The sequence below is a fragment of the Panicum virgatum genome, chromosome 6N (genome assembly GCF_016808335.1).
Source record: "Panicum virgatum strain AP13 chromosome 6N, P.virgatum_v5, whole genome shotgun sequence".
Classification (NCBI taxonomy): domain Eukaryota; kingdom Viridiplantae; phylum Streptophyta; class Magnoliopsida; order Poales; family Poaceae; genus Panicum; species Panicum virgatum.
The window spans coordinates 40788484-40812305 of NC_053150.1; the positions used below are offsets into that span (position 1 = coordinate 40788484).

The 23822-nt window shown below is 48.7% G+C and overlaps 1 protein-coding gene across 1 annotated transcript; it reads left to right on the forward strand.

Moving 5' to 3' along the window:
* The first annotated feature begins 3978 nt into the window (after positions 1–3978).
* On the forward strand, positions 3979–7276 carry LOC120678974 (CBL-interacting protein kinase 6-like). The gene is made up of 2 exons (XM_039960446.1): positions 3979–5706; positions 7055–7276. The coding sequence occupies exon 1, from the start codon at positions 4341–4343 to the stop codon at positions 5688–5690; it is 1350 nt and encodes a 449-aa protein (XP_039816380.1). The 5' UTR covers positions 3979–4340; the 3' UTR covers positions 5691–5706; positions 7055–7276.
* Positions 7277–23822: the final 16546 nt, after the last annotated feature.

Below are 23822 nucleotides of genomic sequence, written 5' to 3' on the forward strand. Positions count from 1 at the left end.
AAACGTCGCAGTCAGGCCCGCAGTAGATTTCTGCAGTGATTTTTTTTTTTGAAAATACGCAGCGACACTTTTACACTTGTTGATAATCACTCACTGCATTGGTGCTCTGCTGCCTTTTTTTGCTTTTATTTTTTGATAAGGGACTCCTCAGTCCTCACTCCTCTGCTACTTGAGGAGTCGAGGCCGATCACAACAAAACTTTTATCACGTAGGTGGCTGCTCTGAGCTCTGGCTGCCAGTGTTCACGAAGAACGTGACCCGGACTCGCCTAGGATGTTACCGAGGCTAACAAGATCGACACGAGACGTCTATCTGGAGAGCCGTCATATCTGCCAACCGGACCATGGGGGTGACCACGCCATCTCGGGCACGCACGAGAGCCTCTGCTTTGGATCAAACGGCGCTGATCCGGATGACAAGCCCTCCACCGGCAGGTTCTGTTTCATCCTGTGTCGGTGTATGGGCACGGGTGAACCGCCGGTGCTCGCGTGGCCGCCGCCGCCTGCCGACCGATGCCGCCATGACATCCCAAGGAGAACGACGGCACGAACGGGGCAGACCAGGCCGCGCAGGCGAAGGACCGCGACGCAACGCCACCCGGGCCCGCGTCGCGGTGGCGACACGGCGCCACACGAAAGTACACGACGCGGCGGATATCGCGTCAGGCAAGGGCGCAAGGCCCTGACCCCCGATGGCCGATGCCTTCAGCCTTGTGCGCGCGGCAGAGAGGGGGAGAGCGCGACGAGCGGCGTAGGGCGCTGGACGCCTGGCCCACACACACACGCACCGTCCACCCGTCAGGCCTGCCCACCGCAGGGTAAAAGGGTGCGCCGGCGCACCGCGCGCCGCGACACTTGTCGCCGGTCTAGCGGCGAGGCGCGCGCGTCCGGCCGCGAGACGAGAGGGGGGAGCAGGCGGACGGTCGGCGTCGACGTCGACGCCGCGGCGCGGCGCGGTAGGCGCCTGCTGCTAGCTCAGGTACCCTGCTGCCGCTAGGGATGCGAGGTGTTGGTTAGCGCGGCGCCACCTCACGATCGGCGGTCGCCGTCGCGGGCAGTCGCGTTGGCGGCGATGTCACGCGCGCCCGAGCCGTCGTCCTCGTCCCTCGACCGCTCGCCGGCTGATCGCTCGCAGCTCCGGCTGGCCTGTCAGTCTCCCCGGATTGATCTTTCGGTCGCTACGCTGACGCCAGGCGGGGATACGTACGGTACGGTGCAGTCCCTCCATGCGTTTTCCACGTGACGCGCACGGAACACGCGTATAGCGGAGGCCAGTTTTGGTACCAGCTGAGTGATCCAGCAACGCTTTCGTGGGTGTTTTGTTTCTCTGATGATGCCAGTGAAAGGGAGCATCTTCGATTCTTCCTCGTGATGATCGATGATGAAATGGGCAAGGGAACCTGTTGTCGGAATCTACTAGGTAGCTGCAGCAGATTCATAGGTGCAGGCGTTGTACTGCATGTCGCCGTTGCAGACGTGTGCGCTGCCGTTTGCAGGAAGCAAGAACTTTTGACGTGTCCAATCGGCACGAGAGAAGAGTCGATTCACAGTACGAATTCTCATTGACAGTGAGAGTTGATCATTTTGTAAGCTGGACAGACATTCTTGTTCAAGAACTAATAAAGCTGAACAACTCTCCTTCGTATAGCTACTAATTGAGGAGAGTTCCGAAGGTTTGAAGTGAATCTGCACAAACAAACGACCTAAATCTGTTACGCAATATTTGTCCAGTTCGCATACATCAAACTATGTACCTTTATATCAAACTTTTGTGATTCTTTGCTATATTAATTTTCGTTAAATTTTACTCAAACTTTTCACCGTCTAGGTATATTCAAAACCAGATAAACATAGTGAAATGGAGAGAGTAAAATAATTCATCGCTAATTGAAGATTAAGACTACACAGCATATGACACTTGTGGCCGTTAACCTCCCAAACTAAATGGGCAAGTCAAAACAGATGCGAACAGTAGGGATGCCAAAGTGGGATTGCATTGTACTAGCTGGAAAGATTTCGTAGTCAAGATCACGGAGTGTGCAGAGATAAAACCACTTTGGTAAGCCTCCACACCCTCATACCAAAAGTGCAAAAATAAGGCACCAACATCAACTTAAAGAGCAACACACCGCTTAGAGCATCTCCAAGTGTTTCCAATTTCACTTCCCCATCCTTGTTTTTTTAGGGGGGGAAAAAACTATCTCCAATAGTTCCCTATTCTACCTCCCCATCTCTTAACAATTGGCAAATTGTCCTCCTTTGTGCGTAAATATACGCACTATTCCGTTCCTCCCGATCGCGACTCCCATCGGGAGTTTTCTTTGTCGCCCTTGTTCTTCCCGCGTGAAGCTTATCCGTCTTGCCGCCGGCGTCCATGGAGATCCGGCGTACATCGGCGCCCAGCACGGATCGGCTCCGTCTCAGTTTGCCTCCCGGTAAACAAGAGGACAGTTTTGTGGCGTGGTTGCCGGAGGAGTCGGCGGCGGCCGTCCCGTTCTTGCCGGCCCCGGTGTGCCTCCCCGCCAAGAAGCACACCTACGCGCTGCCGGCGGATGCGGTCTTGCCGCCGTGCCAAGGAGCGCGCGAGTGCACAGCCGCCGAAGGATGTGGTCGCTTCCACATGCGAGCGCGTCCACGAGCCGGGGCCTCGGCAGAAGGGCGCGTGTTCCGTCCCCATTTGCTTACCGGCCAACAAGCGTGTGATGCCGCCTCCATCCATGGACTCAAATGGTTCTCGATTTGGCACTGCCAAAGAAGCCAGGCCTCGAGGATCCAACAAACACGGTGGTGGCGCCATCATTCCCAGAGCAAATGCCAAGGATCGTGCTCGATCGGCAAAACAAGATGCGCCATGCTCAAACTAGGGTAGTGCATGTGCATGCATTGCTCACTCGTGGGAGTAGCCGGCTGGAGGGATGGGCGACCGAGAGGAAGCGCCGATGAGGAATCCCGGGAGCAGGAAACGTTTCTGCAGAGTTCATCTCGTGGGGTCACAATTTTTCAATTTTGAAAGTAAAAATGGGGTACTCTTGGAGATGATCTCATTTTTGCCTCTCCATATCTATTTGGGGAGTTGGCAAACAACAAGAATTGGGAAGAAAAAATTAGGAACTCTTGGAGATGCTCTTAAATGGCACAATCTTATAAGGACAGTCGCAGTGGAAGTTTCATAGAAAGTTTCGTGCATTAAATTCTATATGCCACATTAGTATTTTTGATGACTTGACATAATCATTATGAGGAGAGAGAGGAGAGGGAGTTTAATGGGATGAGAAAAGAATTCATCTCCATAAAACACGTCACGATTACCAAGTTCTTTGTTTTTGAAAACTGTGCAATAAAATTGGCACTGTAATTGGTCTAACAATGCCCAACTCTTTTTTTTACAAGTCATGTGAAAGCTGATAGGTTGAATAATGCCAGCTCTATGTCTATTGCTCCATGACAATTGTATACGATCAACTTGCCTAAAGTTTTAACACTTCGTCCTCACGGCTAATGAGATAAGCACGCTTCCATAATATATGGACAACAAAAGATATCGCTAACTAGAGCCCCGTGCGTGCCTTCGTCGTACTCCGACGCCGTCCACAGAAGAAGTTCGTTCGCAACACTACTCAAGTTTCTTGTGGGCTGAAATATCTCAGAAAGCACCAAACAGTGGGCCGCGGTCTGCCACGGCGCTAGTAGGCTGCAACGGCTTTCCCGTTTCCATGCCGCTCGGAGTAGCTTATCCGGCGGCCTATCCCAATCAGGCCGTCCGTTCCGGGGCGCACGGTCGGGCCCGCCCTTCAATCATAGAGCCCGCGGCGTCCGACGCATCCCAACAACCCCAGCGATCAGCCGCCTCGCACCGTCCGATCCCCATCGGCCGGCCGGGACCCTTCGCGGAGCCGTCGCGCTCGCGCGGCCGCCGCCTACGGCACTGCGGTGCTACACCCCCACTAACACCTCTGCGCCGCCGCCCTAGCCCGCCCGTTATAACCCGGGCGCCGCAGCGCTGAGCCAATCTCGCACGGACTCCCCCTCCTCCCTCCTCGCAAGAGCCACCGCGGCGCCGCGCGCCTGCAGCCGCGATCTACCGCCCGGCGAGACGAGAGCGCCCCCGCGCCCCCAGGGAATGCGGAGCGATGAGGCGGCGCTCAGGCACTGACGTCGCCGGTCAGCGCAAGCTTCGCGGCGGCCGCACCTGCCACCGCAAGCACGTCGAGGACGGGTAGACGCCCGCCCCCAATCCCATCCTTCCCGCTGCTAGTCGTCGTAGGGTAGAGTTTTCTCTCAGTTTGGATTGGATCGGAAGGAGGAGGAGTAGGGGGATCATCGATCGATCGATCGAGCATCATGGGGGACGGTCACGGTGACGGGGAGGTGAAGGCCGGCGGGGTGCTGCAGGGGCGCTACGAGCTCGGCCGCGTCCTGGGGCACGGCAACTTCGGGCGCGTCCACGCGGCGCGGGACCTGCGCACGGGCCGGAGCGTGGCGGTGAAGGTGCTGTCCAAGGACCGGGTGGTGCGCGCGGGGATGATGGAGCAGATCAAGCGCGAGATCGCCGTCATGAAGCGGGTGTCCCACCCCAACATCGTCGAGCTTCACGAGGTGATGGCCACGCGCTCCAGGATCTACCTGGCGCTCGAGCTCGTCCGCGGCGGGGAGCTCTTCGCGCGGATCGTGCGCGCCGGCCGGGTCAGGGAGGACGTCGCGCGCCGCTACTTCCGCCAGCTCATCTCCGCCGTCGGCTTCTGCCACGCGCGCGGCGTGTTCCACCGCGACCTCAAGCCGGAGAACCTCCTCATCGACGACGCGGGCAACCTCAAGGTGGTCGACTTCGGCCTCAGCGCGCTCGCCGACCACGCCCGCAGCGACGGGCTGCTGCACACGCTCTGCGGCACGCCCGGGTACGTCGCGCCGGAGGTGTTCCGGAACAAGGGGTACGACGGCGCCAAGGCCGACATCTGGTCGTGCGGGGTCATCCTCTACGTGCTCCTCGCCGGCTCGCTCCCGTTCCCGGAGGACAACATCGCCGCCATGTTCAAGAAGATGAGCCGCGGGGACTACCGCTGCCCGCCGTGGCTGTCCACGGAGGCGCGCAGGCTCATCCCCAGGCTGCTCGACCCCAACCCGGACACACGCATCACCGTCGCCCAGATCGTCGAGACGCCGTGGTTCAAGAAGCCGTCCGTCGCGAGGCCCGTCAACGCCGCCACCGAGCCACCGGCCGAGCCTGCCTGCGCCGCCAAGGACGGCGGCGACAAGGACGAGCCGCCGGAGACACTGAACGCGTTCCACCTGATCTCCCTCTCCGCGGGGTTCGACCTCTCGCCTCTGTTCGACGTCGAGGGGGGATGGCGGGACGGCGGCTTGCGGTTCGCGACGCGGGAGTCGGCGAGCGGCGTCATCTCCCGGCTCGAGGAGGTGGCCGCCCGCGGCGGGGGCCGGATGCGGGTGACCAAGAGCGGCGCCCGCGGCGTACGGTTCGAGGGCGCGGAGCGCGGGGGCCCCAAGGGCCGCCTCGCCGTGGCCGCCGACATCTTCAGCGTGGCGCCGTCCGTGCTCGTTGTCGACGTGAAGAAGGACGGCGGCGACACGCTCGAGTACCGGTCCTTCTGCAGCGACGAGCTCCGGCCGGCGCTCCAGGACATCGTCTGGGCCGCCGACCCGGCACCCGCCGCCGCGTATGGCTCTGTATCGTAGTGCCATTGTTGTTTGGGTTAATTGAATGCATACCACTGCAATTTTCAAAATTCCAAGATCTACTATTATAATTCACCTATTTTAAAATTTACCATTATAATTCTTCATCTACATAATTCTTGCCGTTTTCTACGTCTTTTAGACGCATAGGCCCACTGTCAGGTCGATGTATGCGTATGAATCTTCCGTATGGACCAAAACACCCATGCTGCATCTCTATCTTCACTCGCTGACATGTGGGTTCCACAAGTCAGCTTCGTCTTCAACCTCCAGGCAACCGCCGGTCTCGACCATGCCTGACTGCTCGACACACCCCCTGCCCTGCTGGCGCTGGTGGCCGGCCTGCAGCTCACCTCCTACCCCGCCACCGTGGCCGCACTCATGTGCCGCTGCAGCGGGCGGACACCGCCGCGTTCCTCACCAATCTGGCCCGGAGCTCGTGGCGTGCGGCTCCCGCCAGCGGCGGGGCCGGCCGGACCCGTGGCCTAAATGCCCAAGGAGGCCGTGGCGCTCGGCGGTGCAGTGTAGGGCCGCGCAAGGCGGTGCGCGGCGAGCCTGCAGCGAGTGCACCTCGACGGTGACCCGGTCGGCGCGGAGGCGCCCCGTTCGTGGCGACGCTGTGAGCAATCGAGCGGGGGAACTAAGGAAGGGCCGGACCGGTCGAGGAGCTAGCTGGGGATCTGTTTTGGGGGCTGAAAGGCGACAAGGGATGGCCGGAGATGCTCGTCGGCGTTCGGGGCGGAGCTCGGGGCGGCTCCAATGGCAACACGCGGCTCGACATGGACCTCTTCCTGGAGCAGAGCACAACGACGGACCGGTAGACGTTTTCGCTCTGGAATCGCCCTAATCAAACGCCAACAGCTGCTACTCTTTTCCTCCCTGGTTCCTCCAAATCAAATCTACGGAGCAAACAACCTATATGCAGGCCCAGATTTCCACTCCAATCGAGATGCAAGCTGCAGCTCCCTACTACAAATCAGAGCTGATGGTCGCGAATGGCTGACGGCGGCCGGACGCGGTGAGCTCAGGCGCGTGCGGACATGCGAGCAGGAGGCGACTGCGGGCTGCAGCAACGGCTGTCTGGTGGAGGACGCCTGGGGGTTGAAGGAGAAGCTGACTCATGGGACCCACATGTCAGCGAGTGGAGATAGGGATGCAGCAGGGGTGTTTTGGTCCATACCGAAGATTTATACGCGTACATCGACCTGATAGTGGGCCTATGCATCCAAAAGACGTATAAAATGGCAAGAATCATATAGATGAAGAATTGTAATGGTAAATTTCAAAGTAGGTGAATTATAATGGTAGATCTCGGAACTTCGAAAATTACAGTGGTATGCATCCAATTAACCCTTGTTGTTTAGTCAGTGTCAGTTTCATTTTTCACCCCCAGGTGATTGGTGTCTCCGTTCTTGATTCGATAATGACGTGAGGGTGCTGTTTGTGGGGGCAGTAGCAAGACGAATCTGTATCACAATCGCTGCCTACAGCGGCTCCTCTGCATTATTGAGTTGTTTTTGTGATGGTTGATGGTACATCTGAATATTCCATTCCATGTCTTAATCTAAGCCATCCTCCCTTCATCATTGATGTTTTTTAATCCGCGAGCATTGTTTGTTTAAGCAAAAAAAATCAGCTAAAACATGCGTCAAGTTTCTTCTCCCCAGCCTCACTCCACTCCACAGCTTGTAACATTGCACATGAAGCCAAATTTTTGGATGCTTGAATTGCTTCAGGCTGGTGGTGAGCAGCAAACTTGTCGAGCTGACGAAGGATGTTCTGAATTATGCAGGAACTGTCTCGACACACCCCTCGCTCTCGGCATTGAGCATGTCACAGCCCAGGAAAAAAAAAATCCCCCGCCGGGCCCACCCGTCAGTCTCTCCCTCTCCTCCTCTCTCTGTTCTGCGCGGAGCGCGCCGCACCGCACCGCACGCGTCGCTCCGTCGCCGGCATCCATCTTCGTACCACGTGCCGTTCATCCTCGCGTTCCGTGCCGCCCCTTCACTCTTCCCCTCGCCCTCTCCTTATCCGCGCCCGACCGGCCCTCTTCTCCCCCTCAAACCCTAGCCCTTTCTCCTCCACCATTACCGCCGCCCCCAAGCTCTGCTCGCCGTCCGCCGCCGCGATTCGCCCGCTCCGGTGAGCCGTGGCTCAATTCCTCGCACGGGGAGCTCCCTCTCACCCTCCTCCTCCGATTCCGGTGCTCACCCGGCCTTGGGCTTCGCCGTGCAGGGCCGCCGCCGCCCAACGCCGTCGCGCCGCCAGTCCGTTGCCGCTCCTCGCCTGCACCGCCGCCGATGAGGCTCACCACCGAGGCACCCCGTGCGCACCTTCCCTTCCCCGCTCTGGCACCGCCTAGTCGCGCCGCCTCGCGCCGCCGCCGCTCGCCGCCGCCGCGTGCGCTCGCGCACCGCACGATGCGCGCGACGCCGTAGCCGCGCCCACGCCGCGGTCCAGGCCGGCCTCGCCTTGACCCGGCCTGGGTGGGCCACTGGCCCATGGGCCCCGCCTGTCGGTCTCAGGGCCGGCTCTGCGGGGTGCACCTAGCGTTTTAGGATTTTGTGTTTGAGCAGCAATCTTGCAAAATGTGTAGAAATTCGTGTATAACTCCAAAAATTATGAAACTTGTTTTGGTGGATTCCTCTAGCTTTGATCTACTCAGGAAAAATATTGTTTTGCATGTTACCTTGATATAGATTTATCTATAGTTTTATATTGCAAAAGTGAGTTTAACGCTTAGTTATTTGTGTACTGCTCGAAAAATGCCAAACCAAATTTTGTCAGGTTCCTCGTAAAATATTCTTTCCAGTGGTGCAGCTTACTCATGTGTTTCCTTGCTGTTTGATAGGGCTTTATTTTGATTTCGTGCTTGCTGTCCAAAATGTGGTTTAGTATAGAACTTTTTGCTGGAAAGTGAGAAAATAGTAAAACCAATTTTGTTAGCTTTTTTTTCATGCCTAGTTTCTGTGATAATTTTCTTTGGTTTGTTTAGTTTAGTTTGCATTCCTTTTCTGTTTTACCTTGTTTAGAGTGGCTGAAAACTAATATATTTATGATTACTTATAGGAAAATGTTTTTACTGCAAAACCAATTTTCATGAGTTCCTTGTATTGTTTTCTGCATGCTCAATTATTTCCATGATTTTTGCTTGTTGTTAAGTTCATTTCTTAATTCTTGCATCGCATTCATGCATTTTAGTGACCGAACCGTCGGAGAACGAACCCGTGGAGCCCGCCGAGTCCGTTGAGCCTGAGCCTGGAGTCCCGTTCGTGGTCGAGTCCGAAGCTAACCGAGGCAAGCAGCTAAGCATATTCCTTGCACCTGTCTAATCTGATTTAGTTTAGCTATTCCATCTGGGTATTGTTGGGCTATATATGTATAGTATGTATGTATTGCATTGTTGTACCTATCTTGATGCATAGTCCTTCCTTGATTTGTTATCTTGTTCTTGGCACTAGTTAGTTAGTTAGTTAATTACTTAACTTGACTAGATGCTTAGCCCTGCTTAGAATACTTCTATTGCTCGCTAGACAGGAATGGTTTGGAGGATCACACTTACCGATAATCTTTGATCGCACTGGTTCGGTTTGGGTGGTGATGAAGTGGGAGTACCGAGGTTCAAGCGGAATGTTAGGGCCTAGAGAATGAAGTCACATGGGCATAGTCCGCTTGGATCGATTAAGGACCGAGTGGACGACGTCAGTTTTGAGCACCTTTCCGTGCTACCACATATCCAATATAATGGTACGGATAAGCCAATTACCTTCTTTGACTTGGTCATTGATGTGCAGTCCCAGCTACGTGGCTACGGGCTATGCAGAGAGGCTTAGTGTGTCCCCAGGTGGACCTATGTGTAGGAAAGTTTAGAGATGTCCCTGGTGGAACTAAGTCTCTACTCGTAAGCTAGGTGTGAGGTTCAATGATCGAGCCTTGTTGGGAACGGTTGACGTGAGTACCCCCTTGCCCGGCGTGATCGGTTGGGTGAGTCGCATGGTCCTCGCGTCGTGTGGGTAAAGTAGTACACCCTTGCAAGGTTATAATCAATTCGAATTGCCGCGCTCTCGGTTATGAGCAAGATCTTTATCCCATGAACTCCTCATAGAATTTCGATTATGATGGGAATGGTTCATGTTATAGTTATGATCAGTTATAGATTATATTACTCTCTTAATCAACTAAAAGTGTTTGGGGTTGGGCAAGATTAATTAATTCTGATAGGTGATAGTGTAGAGAGCTAATGCTTATGCAATAATTACTTAACCTTAAAGCTTTTACTTGAGCCATTGCATGATCCTTGTATATGTAATCGCGTAAGTCTTGCGAGTACCTTTTGTACTCAGGTTGCTTTCTAAACCTAGTTGCAGGTGAGCCGGAAGTGGTGTTCGGCCACTTCTACCCCGCTGATCCGAACGCGGGGGAAGAGTAGGTCGTGGTGGCTGTAATGATGTCCTTGAGTAAGGCGTCATTACTTTAGTAAGTTTTTATCGTAATCGAGCTTCGTGAGAGCATGTAAATATAATAAACTTTAAGTTTCTGTTTAATATGACTTTCGTGAGCCCAAGGCTTGTAAGTGAAGTTTCAAACCCACCTATGTTGAACTTGTAATATTAAGTTGTGAACTCTGGTTTTATAAAACTGCTCTTTGTGGATTCTTGGCGACGTATTCGATTGTAAACGGTATGTGCATATGCTGATTCTGGGCGTATGTTGGAGCACATACCGGGACTACCGGATTTGATATTATTTTGGATGAATGACGTGTCGGTTATTCGTGTCTCTAGATGTGGGATAACACATGGCACGCTCTCCGGCAAGCATGTGTTAACTCTCATATGGATGATAATAACCGGCGGTTCGTTTAAAATAGTATCAAATTGGGCGGTTCTCACAGAGAAAATGCTCCGGAGTCCGGAGGGGACAAGCCGAGGTGGGGAGGCCACTTCTTGAGGCAAGATCACATTTTACTAGCTGACTACTGTAGCTGTATTCTTCACGGAACTGATCGAAACGTAGCTTGTACATGAAACCACCGGATTTCCTGACTTCCTCCTTCAGCCGGATCTATCATCGGTCACGTTTCATCTTACGATTATACATTACAACTCAGACACTCATAAGTATTTCAGTACATCCAATAGAACGTGTTTGTACGTTTCGTTTCGACCGTGTGCTGATGGGCGACGATGTGTGCTACCTAGCGTTGGTCATCCTGGACGGCGACAAGTGTTCGCTGGTCCAGCTCTCGGAGGACGACGGCTTGCAGGTTGTGGCACTGTGTGGCTGATTAGCTGAACCATCGTTACGCTCGTGTGGCGGCTCTAGAGTGGCCAGGTGCGCGCGTAGGGTGGTCCAATGATTGCCGATTATGTCTGCTGTTGTAGCTCTCCTAACCCCTCTTCAGTCTTTATCAGAGTCGCGCTAGAATCCAAAAATTTTAATCACATTCTAAAATCCAAAAATTTCAGGGTGTGACAGAACTACCCCCCTAAAAGGAATCTCACCCCGAGATTCACAAAGCTAGCAAGAGACAAAGATTTAGGTGGGTAGCATCCGACACACATTAACTTTCTTCTCAGTTATTCCTTCTTGCAATGTATTCTTCTTAATTCCTGATAACTCACACAAAACACTTCGCGGATACTCAATCTAATTCCTTCTTTAACTTCCATTCTTTCCACAGCTTTGTTGACACATCTTTCGAAGAACATCCTTCGTACCTTGATAAAGTGATTTGAATAGAGCTTAGTTGCTTCTTCTGGCTTGAGTATATGGTATCACTTCTCAAGTCCACAAACACATCTCATAACCTTCAAGTAAAGTGACGAAGATAAGCCAACCATAAAGTTCAGATCTTTTCATACATCATCAGGCAGCCACTGCGTTGTAGAAACATGATTTTCTTGGTTTAGTATCTTGGCATTTCGTGGTGGCATGAGAATTGGAGACTGACGGCATTCTCATTTGGCAGAGGTATCCTGATCATCCGTCTTGGCAAGGGGATCAACTGATGACGTCTGACCGAGTGTATGACTATTGGAGCTTCGGTTCTTGGGTTGATCATCATCCTCCTTTTCACCAACTCTTGGTGGTCGCAACTTAAATAAATCAAGGTGGAGGGGGGGAAAGACATGGGGGTAACAGAAAGGGAAAAGAGTGCATTCTTGTCTGCTGTTTCTTTCATTTGTCGATCATTGTAGATGCTTGAAGGCTTCTACTATTGCTGTCAGTGTTGCCATGAACTTTTTTTCTTGACATCCTTTAAAGGATTAGGTAGAAAGATAGAAGATAACAAGGAGGTGGGAGGTACATAAGAACCCATCTAGGCAACCGATGTCATTGTAGGTAGAAGACCCACAATACACCAACAATCATTACAAAGAAGCGAATCAAACAAGGTCATAAAGACAAGCAACATCATGCAAACACGGAACTCCACTAGTCAACACAGTCAAAGAACGATGCAAAACGTTGTTAATAGAGTTAGAAGGGGTACTCCTAAGCTTGATTATATCTTCTAGCTTCGTCATGGATGACACGTGCCTCCTTCAACTTGTCCAGCGTTGACTTCTCCATCGTGATTGCAGTAGTAGTGATAGTGTCACCATGTGGCTCAAGCTTGATTCTTTGGTAGTGCTTTGAATTTTCCATCCAACATGAGCAGAAAGGTGAGCAGGTGGTATTATTTCCAATTCAACTCGACTCCTTATGATGAACTAGCAGCTCCATTTCTTCAGATGACTTGGAACGGCATTAGGATACGTGCATGGATCGTCTAAATAATTTTGAATCGGAAGAGGTACTTTGGAATCCAAGTCAAGGGATGAATCCAAAACAATATTTATTTGGAAAGAAGGGGAGAGGCTCATCGGAGAAAGCTAGATAAAATAAAGAAAAGAAAGATATATCAACAAAGATAAATTTTCAAGAAAATCAAGGAGTGTCCAGGAGAGAGAAGAATAAACAGAAGGATTGAGGGCGTTGAGAAATAACAAAGGGTAATTGACCGAAAATTGATTATCAAAAAGAAAATTTATCAAGAGGACAATAGAAAGTTTAAGATTTTTTTTACATTTGCAAATGAGAAAGTGCAAATGATAAGATAGATAGGTGAGAAAAGATTGTCAAGGTTGATTGAGAAAAGAAAATAGTTAAGGAGAGAGAATATTCAATGGAGGGGGTCAAGGAATAAGTATGAATGGATTTTATATCAAAAGAAATCTTAGAAAACGACCATTGCTACCTAGGCTTACATCCTATAGTTGATACAGCTCTGATACCACTTCTGTCACACCCGGTTTTAAAAAGAAAACCAAATGCATAACTATATGTATGCCAGGATCAAGTTTCATACATATAGAGACATTATAAGTGAATAATCAGTAACAGTATCACGAAAAAGAGAAGCTAAAACAATTAAAAGACTATCAGAGTTATACAGCTTATCCTGGAAACGAAGCCTCCAAACTTCACAGGCAATCGACTGGGGGTTGCGCACGCCAAGAACTCAGCATCATCTTCAAAAGACTTCACAGCAACTTTCTCTTCTGAGCAGCAGTAAGCAAGGGTGAGTACACTTATGGTTGGTACTCAGCAAGGCCACAAGAAATAACCAGAAAGTGATTTAAATCCATCTTTAAGTTTATTAATCATGTGAGGGTCTAAGCCGCTCTTGACCATGAGCACGGCTGATATATCAGTTTTACACTCTGCATAGGTTGTACACTTTCCCCACAATTCGTGTCTCCCATGTTGCCCGGGTTTGCAAAGCTCTTAAACAATTCCTTTGGTGAGTGGCTAGGGATTAACTACGAGGCTTTTCCAAAGAGTCACTATATGTACACACTGGTCCCTTTTTCTGCGGTACCTCAGAAGACGAAGCTTCCTTCACCCGCTCCTCAAAGCTCAATAACCCAAAAATCCACCAATCAAACGCCCCAGGCACGACATATAGATCATCTAGTTACTTAGCCAAGACCAGAGCCATATAGTATTGTGGTTGCACTGTTTTCCTGGGTGGTTCTCCATGTTCCAATTAAATCAAGTATTCTCATAAATAAGCAAAGATAGAAGTATGGTTAGGGTCACTTGCCTTTCTCCAATGAAAAACTACTCTTACTACTCTTCAGTTTTTGCTCACTTGGAATTCTTGATTCTTCAATCTTCGAATGGCGATCCTTCTACTCGAGGCGATCAACGAGCAACCATACAAAGCAAACAAAAAGATACAACTAAGAACATTACACCATAACAAAAGAAAGGCTTTAAAAGAACGTACTAAAGGATAGAGCTCGCTGCTATGGTTACGAGAGCTCAAGAAACGCGGAAAACGGAACTAAAACGGCGATTCTATGGGATAAACGGTGAGTTAAGGATTTAGTCGCGATTAGCCAAAGGGTTAAGGACTAATGGAAAATATTTGTAAGACACAACAAAGTGTGCTCACAGAGGATAAAAAGGTTATAAAGCTATTGCACACGTCACAAGGATCACGTGAGCGCAAGATTTGATGAAAACAGAGCTAAAACGAAGAAGTTATGGCTAAAACATGGTTCTAGGGACTTACTTGCGATAGATTTAAACTTCTAGGGGCTAGCTCTAAAGAAACCAGGGACTAAAACGAGGTTAAACCTAAACTACAGGGGCTAGAAAATGAAAACTAAAGCTTTGGATGGCGTGTTCTATTTTACAAAAGAACAGGGGCTAAACTGAAAAGAAAAGGGCTCGTACGTAAATATTTTTGAACTAAAGTGGACCGCGGGTTGATTACTACAAAATCGAGAGGATCTTTTGCAAATCAGCCTGGGTTGACCGGTACCTGGTCTTATTGACTCAGGTTAGATCGGTTTTGAGCCGCTGGATCTCGATCGGACGGCTAGGACTGGATCGGGCGAGCGGGCGGCGGCGCTGGGCGACCGGCGGCGAGGCGTGGCTGCGGCGGGTCACCGGAGTTGGCCAAACTTGGCCTTTCGGGCTCGGCTCGGCTTGGGTTTTGGACAGAAAGTGAGCACGCACGACGGCGAACTCGACTAGGGGGTCCGCGCGGGGCTTTGGCAAGAGGAACAGGGCTCACGACGTCGACCAGAGGCGGCGGAGCGCCGGCGAGCGGCTGCGCAGGCGAGAGAACGAGATAGGGAGGGATAAGGAAACAGAGAGCATCCTCACCACGACGCGAACCTTCGGGGTGGACAAAAAAAAGGGGAAACGGCGGAATGGCGGTGCGACGCGGAGCTCCGAGCTCGACAATGGCGGCTCGCGAACTAGGGTTTGGGGCGGTGGCGGCGGCTGCGGCTCGGAGGGGGCCCAAGGGGGTAGGGCGGCGCTTAAATAGGGGCCGATGGAGTCCTTGGCGTGTGCGCCAAGGCGACGGGCGGCGAGGCGTGGCGTGGCCGGACTCTGGCTCGAGTCCGAGCCGCGCACGGGAGGAAGGAGACGGCCCCGACAGGTGGGGCCCACCTGTCGGCGGCAGAGAGGAGTGGGGGCGCGAGCTGGGCCGGGGAGAGGGGAAAAAAGATTGGAGAGCTCCCTTGCTACCTTGCGAAACTCTGGGGCGGTGAACTTGTCGAGGAGAAGGCACGGGGTCGACGGCGAAATGGCGACGACACGCGAGAAGGAAGACACCACGACGAAGAGGACGACGAGCTGAGCACTAGGGTCGTGTCGGATTTCACCGGAGATGCACGGATGCGGAGGATGCTGGGATTCTGGGGAAAAGATTATTTTAGAGATTCCCAAATAAGGAGCCTCCCTATTGGTAGTATATATTTTTGTGTGGAGTTGCCATGAGAGGTTGGTTTAATATATAGGGAGAAAAGTCTCACCATCCCACATCAACTAGCAATGTGATACTAAACCTCCCTCCAATGCTAATGGGCTTTACGTGCCTTTAGCCCATTAGGGAACACACGAATGAGCCCTTGAGGTCCATTAGAGATTTATGTACTTTTGATAGACTTAGCCCATTTAAAATTCGGAATTAATTATTTTCGAAATTAAAATAATTCTAGAAAAATCTAGAATTGATATTTAAAGTCCGAAAAATATTCCAAATGGCCCGAAAATTCTAGAAAAAATCCTAGAAATATATTGGGACCTAAAGAACTCAAATAAAATATTTGGAGCTCATGATAAGATTTGGAAGAGCCTCTAAAAATTAGAGTTTGCTCTAGGGAAAATGGGAAAAGAATCCAGAAAAATCCGGAAAATTTCCGGGAAGAACTTTTGATGATAGAACATGTTTTGAAAGGTTTTTCACACTCAACAATACTATGCATGTGACATGAATGCATCACCAGAAGAACAACATCATTTCATTTGAAAAACAACCAATATTTATTTTCTTTTACACTAAATTCTCTGTTAAGAAAAATAAATGTTGGCAAAATTTTAAAATTATGGGAAAATTGTTGTTTTATTTTTATTTTTAATCACATCCTGAAATCCAAAAATTTCAGGGTGTGACAGCAAGGCATCTCCGATCTTGTTTCTGCCACTGGATTCAGACAAACCCCCGAACGGATACGAATTTTCCCAGCTGCGTCGCATCTGGGATCTATTTGGATCCGAGTGCTAATAGATAATTGATAAACTTTAGCCAAGGCTGTAAACTTTAGTATATATAGTGCTAATATACAGCCCATTCGTCTGTTTCCCAGCCCCAGCAAGGTGATGCTGGAGTAACCCTACACTCATAGCATTGTAGCAACAGTGGAAAAAAGCCAGCCCCAGCCGGCTGAATAGCCAGCCGAACAAGGCCGTAGATAAACTTATTTAAACGGAAATGCTAATATTGAGCCAAACTTTATCTAAGACTAAAAATTTAGTATATGTAGTGCTAATATATACTAAAATTTAGCACACAACTTTAACTCAGACTTTTGGTTGCCGACCAATGCCTCTCGGTTTAATGCTAGAATACTTCTCTTGCTCTTGTGATTGTTTATGGAGGCCCCTAACACCTCTACGCGCTGACCACCGTTGGTTTAGGAACCAAATTAAAGAATTGGTTGCAGTGGCGAGCTCATGCAGGCCTCATCTGCGAGGCAAGAGTTTTTTTTAAAAAAATAATAATGAATGGTCATGTTTGCAATGTGCTCCATATTTATTTAAGGAAACTAAGTACTGTATTATGCTTTGTTGAGCAGGATGCTCTTAAAAAAAGTTCCCTTGGCAACGTGAAGAAGCAGATAACCTCAGGCACGGCACAGAGTGAAGTATCCTCGTTGTTGCCAGTGATGACTGATGAGTTTGAGTAGTAGACTGAAATTTCACGAAAGAGATTTTGCTCGCAGGCACAGGAGAGGAGAGTATTCCTTTTGTTCTGGGCAGGCAAAGTCCAAGAAAACTCCATGGCTTTCTTTTGATCCAGCATGTCACAAGGCAGAAAAAAAAGATTGGATTCTTGAGATGACGTTTGAATGATCGGGGGCGACAGGAATCGGGTCGCGGCCGGATGCGGCTAAGAGAAACGCCCTGTTTAGATCATCCCCGTCCATGTGGCCAACCAGACAGCTTGGTCGTGCCAACAAGCTCACTTATCACTTCATCAGTGTTGCACTGTGACACCATGTCCCTGCAAAACAGAACAAGCGTCGAACCATCTGACAGACGTGAAGAAGATATGAGCAGCAATAATGCAATTAAGAAAACAGCCGGAACACAATATTTTGCATTTTGCAATTAAGAAAACAGATCACTTTGCATTTTGTATTTTTGCGTTTTTGGAAGGGAATCTTCAATATTTAAAGTATTAAATGTAGATTAATCACAAAATTAATTACAGATCTCGTCTGTAAACTACGAGACGAATCTAATGAGCTTAATTAATCCATAATTAGAGTATGTTTACTGTAGCATTTTAGTGCCTAATTAGGCTCATTAAATTCGTCTCGCGATTTACAGTCTATTTGTGTAATGCGATTTATTTTTTGACTACATTTAGTACACCATGCAAGTGATTTATAAAAATTTTGCATTTTGCATTTTGGGATCTAAACAAGGCTAAAGGCGAGCCAAGCTTTCACCAGATGCACATCCCTACTCCCACTCCCAGCCCTGAGGATGCATGTATCCCACCAATAGAATCTCCAACAACTTCTGAAAAGAAAAAGAAAGAATCTCCAACAATGATAGCTCCTGCTTCGTGTTTGATAATAACGTCTTGTTTAGATTCCAAAATTTTATAAAAAAAACGTCATATCGAATATTTAGACACACACATGAAGTACTAAATAAAATCTATTTGCAAAACTTTTTGCGCGGATGGGTTGTAAATCACGAGACGATTCTAATGAGCCTATTTAATCCATGATTTGCAACAGTAATACTACAGTAATCATCCGTTAATTATGAATTAATCATAGATTAATTAGGCTCATTAGATTCGTCTCGCGATTTATAACCCATCCGCGCAAAAAGTTTTATAAATAGACTTTATTTAGTGCTCCAAAATAGTAATATTTTTTTCAAAAATTTACGCCAAAAAAAATCTAAACACACGGCCTTGATGGTTAACTCAAAACAGTAGCCCTAATGGTAGCTTTGTGACTCTGTCTGTCGGGTCGCTTTTCTCTGAGCTTTTGTGGCCACCCCAATTATTGCGCTGAGAAAGAAAAAAAAAACTGTACAATTATTGTACTTCGGGTCCACGTGTCATCGCCTTATCCGCTCAGCCTTCATGGCGTCACCTGCCGTGGAATGGGGCGTCGGGCACGATGGCTGCTGGGGCTCGTCCTTCCTGTGTCGACCTGACGAGACCATTTTTCCTTTCGGAGCCTTGGCCTTGGCCCTTTGGCCTTTGGGTATCTGCTGGTTCTGGCTGTTGCAGGCAGCGGAATCACAGGCGGAGGGAGGCAGCAGGCAGGAGCTGGAGGCCGGGAGATGCGGGCGGGCGCAGGGCACATGGACGCGGACGGGTAGCGGTGCCGCCGCGGGTGCCTCCCGCCCGGGGTTTGGTTGGTTGGCTTTGGCTCCGCTGGGCTGGCCCGTCGACGATGGTAGATAGCTAATGCGAGGAGCGATGGGCACGCGACAAGCGGATGCAGGCCGTGCAGACGTGGGGCATGACGCGCCAATAATGCTCGGTTTTTAGTGCTTGTTTTTCCCGGGGTCCACAGCGATTTCAGGCCATGAATGTTTTTTTAAATAAGGGAATGTGTGTTTAATTCAAAGCACGCATCTTCACCGCAAGATATCGGGCGGTAAAAACTACTGTTGGGACTTGGGATCCGTGTCGGTTTGAATCCACACAGTAATGTGCATTGCTCTATTGCCACTGGGGTGTGTGGGAGCATGTAATAGTCGTTAGTAGCAACTTAGCATTGTGTGACAAAATGTAAAAGATAATCTGCAGTTCTCAGGCGCAACGGCAATGAGCAGGGGCCAGATTTTAAGAACTCGAATTTCAAACAGTGGGTCAGATTTCAAATTAGCGGCAATGTAAAAAAACTGTACTAGGCTCGCTTCTGGGCTCAGGCCCAAGTGCAGTGGGCTTGGCTGGTGCAGCAAGTGGGCCACGTAATGGCAAGGTTTTTTTCAGGCTTTTCCACAGCCCATTCTAACCGGTCGCTATATTTTCCCAATTTCCATGATGCACTCCAAGGTACTGGGACCAGTGGCGGAGGCAAAGGGGGGCCAGCAGGGGCCGTGCCCCCTCAACAATGCAGTACAAACTTTTTTTTTACCCCTGTTTAAAAGAGGCCAATGATCCAATGTAGTTGACGCATTAATCAGTGTAGGAGTTTATATAAAATTATAGAGTATGATTAAGCTCATAACTAACTCTAGCAAAATTAGGATCTACATTACGTTTACATGTATAACAGACAAGCTAATTCTTGCCGCTGACATTGATAGTGTTAATTAGTGCAAATGGATTGGATCAGAGGATCAATTTTTATTTACATGGGCGTCGCCATCATGGCTGTCTAAAGGGCGTGTCTTCATAATTTCGTTCAAGAACACACACGATCCCAATCACTGCGTCATGTTAGCTTCACTTTGCTCTGGTCATCCGGCCTCCATGCGTGCTCCTGCCGCTCTGAAGGCTAGACACCGTCTCCAATTCTAATCCTCCATGCATGGTTCACTGCGACACCGTGTCATGTAGGCTGCAGCAAGTCAGCGATCCGTGATATTGCTAGTCTGTAGCTTGGGTACGCTAAATCATTCTATTTTTTATTGATTTACTTTATTTTGGTTTGTGCTATTGTGTAACCAGTGTGTGTATATATATATATATATATATATATATATATATATAATTTTTATTTGTTAACTATGCAATTACATCGATATGTTGGGCTGCCCCTCTGAGCAAAATTCCAGGCTCCGCCCCTGATTGGGACACACTACACGAACCGCATCCAATAGATTTGTATTATGGTGGTATAAAATCGCATAGAAAAACATGTTGAAAGGTCGTACCATATGGTCCAACGAAGATACTATTTTCAACTCGTCTGAGAAAACATCTGGAAAAAAACAAAAGAAAAAGAATTACTATACCACAAAAGAAGAAAAAACATGCATGCATATCTTGAGATATGGCTGCTGCTTACTCGATGGGTCCGTTTATAAAGGGTCGTTTAACCTCGCGTATAAAAGACAAAAGTTTAAAATGGTTCCGCTGCCTCCAGCTATGGATTTAATAGGAATGGGTATGAAACCGGCAAAAGAATTATTCGTATACCTTAGAACTAATATTATTACGATACCTTAGAACTTATTAGAAGTCTTTCACAAAATTAATGCTCTTCCAAATATGCAAGAGACTATCAAACCAATCCAGACAAGAGGTAATTAAACATATACCCCCAACAAAGTAAATACTTGCATCTAATTTTCTTAGTATTCTTGTAAAACCTACTCTTTAAAAGTTACCTTCAACTGTAATCTGAATTAACAACCACTAAAAGATGATATTGTGGTATTTTGTAAAACAACTCAACTTCACTTTATAACCAGCCTTGTTTGATGCTTTAATTTACAATGTTAGCAAAATACTCCCTCCGTTCCAAATTATAGGTCGTTTGACTTTTTTGACCTCAAGTTTAACCACTTGTCTTATTCAAAAATTTATGCAAAATATCACTTTTTTGTTGTTGTTTGCTTTATCAATACAAGTTCTTCAAGAATGACTTAAATTTAACTATGCTTGCACAATTTTTTTTGAATAAGACGACCGGTCAAACTTGGTGTCATAAAAGTCAAATAAATTATAATTTGGAATAGAGGGTGTATATGTACTATTATATTGTTGAACGTCACAATGCATTCAATATCTAGTTAATTTGGCTCATTGGTGGTTTTTTTCCTGTTCCCATGGCTGAGCAAACTCTCCATGATCAGAGATGCATATACTCCGTATATTTCCACGACACCATCTAGATAGACTAGTTGAACTACTATACACGATGGTAGTGCTTATCCATTCTCTAAGAACAATAATATATAAATACTTATGTAAATGATCGCATCCGGTAAACATAGCGCTACAAAATATGTCTGCTACGGTTCTGGCTCAAGCTCCAGCTCCGCGCACCTGCTGGCATCTGGATTCGTTCTGGAAAGAATTCAATGCAACTTTTAGCTAAAAAATATGATTTATTGGTGTCGTTCGGCCATTGGACAGTACTATAAAAAATAATACCAATTGTATTTATGTAAATGGTCGCATCCGGTAAACACAACATTACAAAATATGTCTGCTACGGTTCTGACTCAAGCTCCGGCTCTGCACATCTACTAACATCTGGATTCGTTCCGGAAAGAATTCAATGCAACTTTTATCTAAAAAATATGATTTTTTGGTGTCGTTGTCCAACCATTGGACAGTACTATAAAAAATAATATCCAGTTGCTACTCTCACAAAGGTGCTAGACGTGTCCAAAGGATGTACCCACGATGGTATGCGCAGTCGAATGCGGATCTACTAATAACATCAACCAATCTGCAGACGAGTTTCTCAAAAAAAAAAAAAACCAATCTGCAGACGAGTGTCTGTAGCCGGATTAATATGACGAGGGGTATCCCGAAATATTCTTTTTTTTCTTGGAGAACCCTATTCCCCATATCCTAAAGTTTTGATCAAATATCCTAAAGTTAGCAACATGATAACATGATATCTCGGAGATAGAGCTGCGCAGTCAAGGGGGGCGGCGCGCCCTAACCCTAGTAGTGCCGTATGTGGTGGGATCAGAATAGGCAGGAAAAGATGGGCGGAGGAAGGAGGACCATGTCTCCCCCTCTATATAATGCTGCACAACCCTTGGGCCTAGCCTCATCACAACCAAGCAGATCTCCAGCGCACACAGATCCGAGCCCCAGCCCTTCGTCTCCAAGTCCGGCGGATCTCCCAGCCGGCCGGTGGATCGGCTCCTGTATGAACTCTCACGATGGTTTGTTTTTGAGGTGGTAGCGGTGGGGGCTTCCATGGCTAACTGACAGAAGAGAGTGAGCACACAGCGGGCAGACTGCATCGATCCGCACCTTTGCAATCGAGACGAATGATGCAGCTGCTGCTGCGTGCTCACTTCTCTCTCTGTCAGTCTCCTCCGGCTGGCCTCTCCCTGCCACCGCTTGTCCGCTTGCCATGGCTATGGCCTACTCTCTCTTTCTTTCTTTCTCTTGCTGCTGCTGCAAGTTGCAGGCCAGTGAATGGGTTCCGGCTTTACCGCGCACGACGGGCCGGCAACAAGGGTTCGCAGGGCGGCGGTGGCGAGATAAATGCCGGTTTGGGCGGGGTCTCGTCCTTATCTTGTACTACGTCGTTCCGCCGCCCGAGGAGGGGGCGTCGGAGCGGTGGCGCGGTTGGACCCGTACTTTGGAGCAAGGTACGTGTCGGCTAGCCGTGTGCTTCCGCTGCTCGCGTGCCCCCTCCCTGCCTTTTGCTTCCGCTTTCCTTTCACGCTGCAGGCCGTGTCTCGATCGGCCTCCCAACAAGGTCGAGGGAAAGGGAACGGGCCGCAAGGGGGGACACGCCTCGGGGAAGAAGACGACGCCCCCGCGCGTGGCTGATTGATTAACTGATCTCGCAGATCTCCCCGCTGGCGCGGCTTTCCTTGCACCCTTGTAGGCTGTAGCCGAAAGACGCCCAGCCGAAACCTCACAGTGTTCGATCCCCGTCTCCTCCATCTATCTGCTACCTGCTGCGTCGTCCCTGTTCTCGTGTCTGTAACTCCGTGTTTAGCTTCGAGATCTGTTGATAACTCGATGAAATCCCCTAGATCTGATGCTCATTTCTCTAAATTATTAACTGGTTGTTGTTTCGTGTCCTTTTCACCCTCGTCTGAAACGTTTCTGTTTGCAGGAGTGCCATCATCTCATGTGCTGCACGCAGGTACGGAGTAGGTTTCTGGGGGGAGAGCCATGGTGGTGCCGCGCTGCCGTACAGGAGCTAGGTAGAGATCTGCCTGCCCGGAAGAGGAAGGAACATCAGTGCGTCTGCTTTCCAGATCTGGAAACTGCTGTGGTACGTGCTTACGCAAGCGTACTAGCTTGCAGATCTCACGATATGTTGTTCTTCCCAATCCCAGGTGACCATTTTTATTTCGTGTTTGCTCCTAACCGTTCCATTATTGCTATCAATGCCTAATTAAGATTCTTTTTCTTTCAAAAAAATGCCTAATTCAACCTACTACTACTATCTGTGGCCGGCCGGTGCTAAATTCTTGACTAGTACTGTGAATGACTTGCCAAGCAGGTGAACAAATTCAATTAGGGATTGCTTTGAATTACTGAAATTGAAATTGCACTGGTAAGTTCATCTTTTCGCTTAACATGAAGATCTTTCAGATCAATCGCATATATATATATATATATATATGCCTGTACCTTTTAATTATCTTCTCTAACGAAGAAGATAGGCATAATATTACGGCCACCAATTTATTGCGATCCATCAGAAAAGAATACAGCTAAATTGGTCAACATTCTTATTTTATGGATCTGATATTATTCTGGTAACTGTATCAGCGGTTCACGTGCTATGATGATTATGGCTCAATTGGCCTTTGGTGAGCAGGATCTTCTTGTTCTTTTAAATTTGGATCCATGCATGTCCAAGTTTTCACTGAACAAAATAATTTTTATCGTGGCATGAAATGTCTCATAATACATTTTATTTAAAAAGA

What these genes read in the sequence shown, in the direction of transcription:
- LOC120678974 (XM_039960446.1), top strand. Translation starts at nt 4,341, where the DNA reads ATGGGGGACGGTCACGGTGACGGGGAGGTGAAGGCCGGCGGGGTGCTG.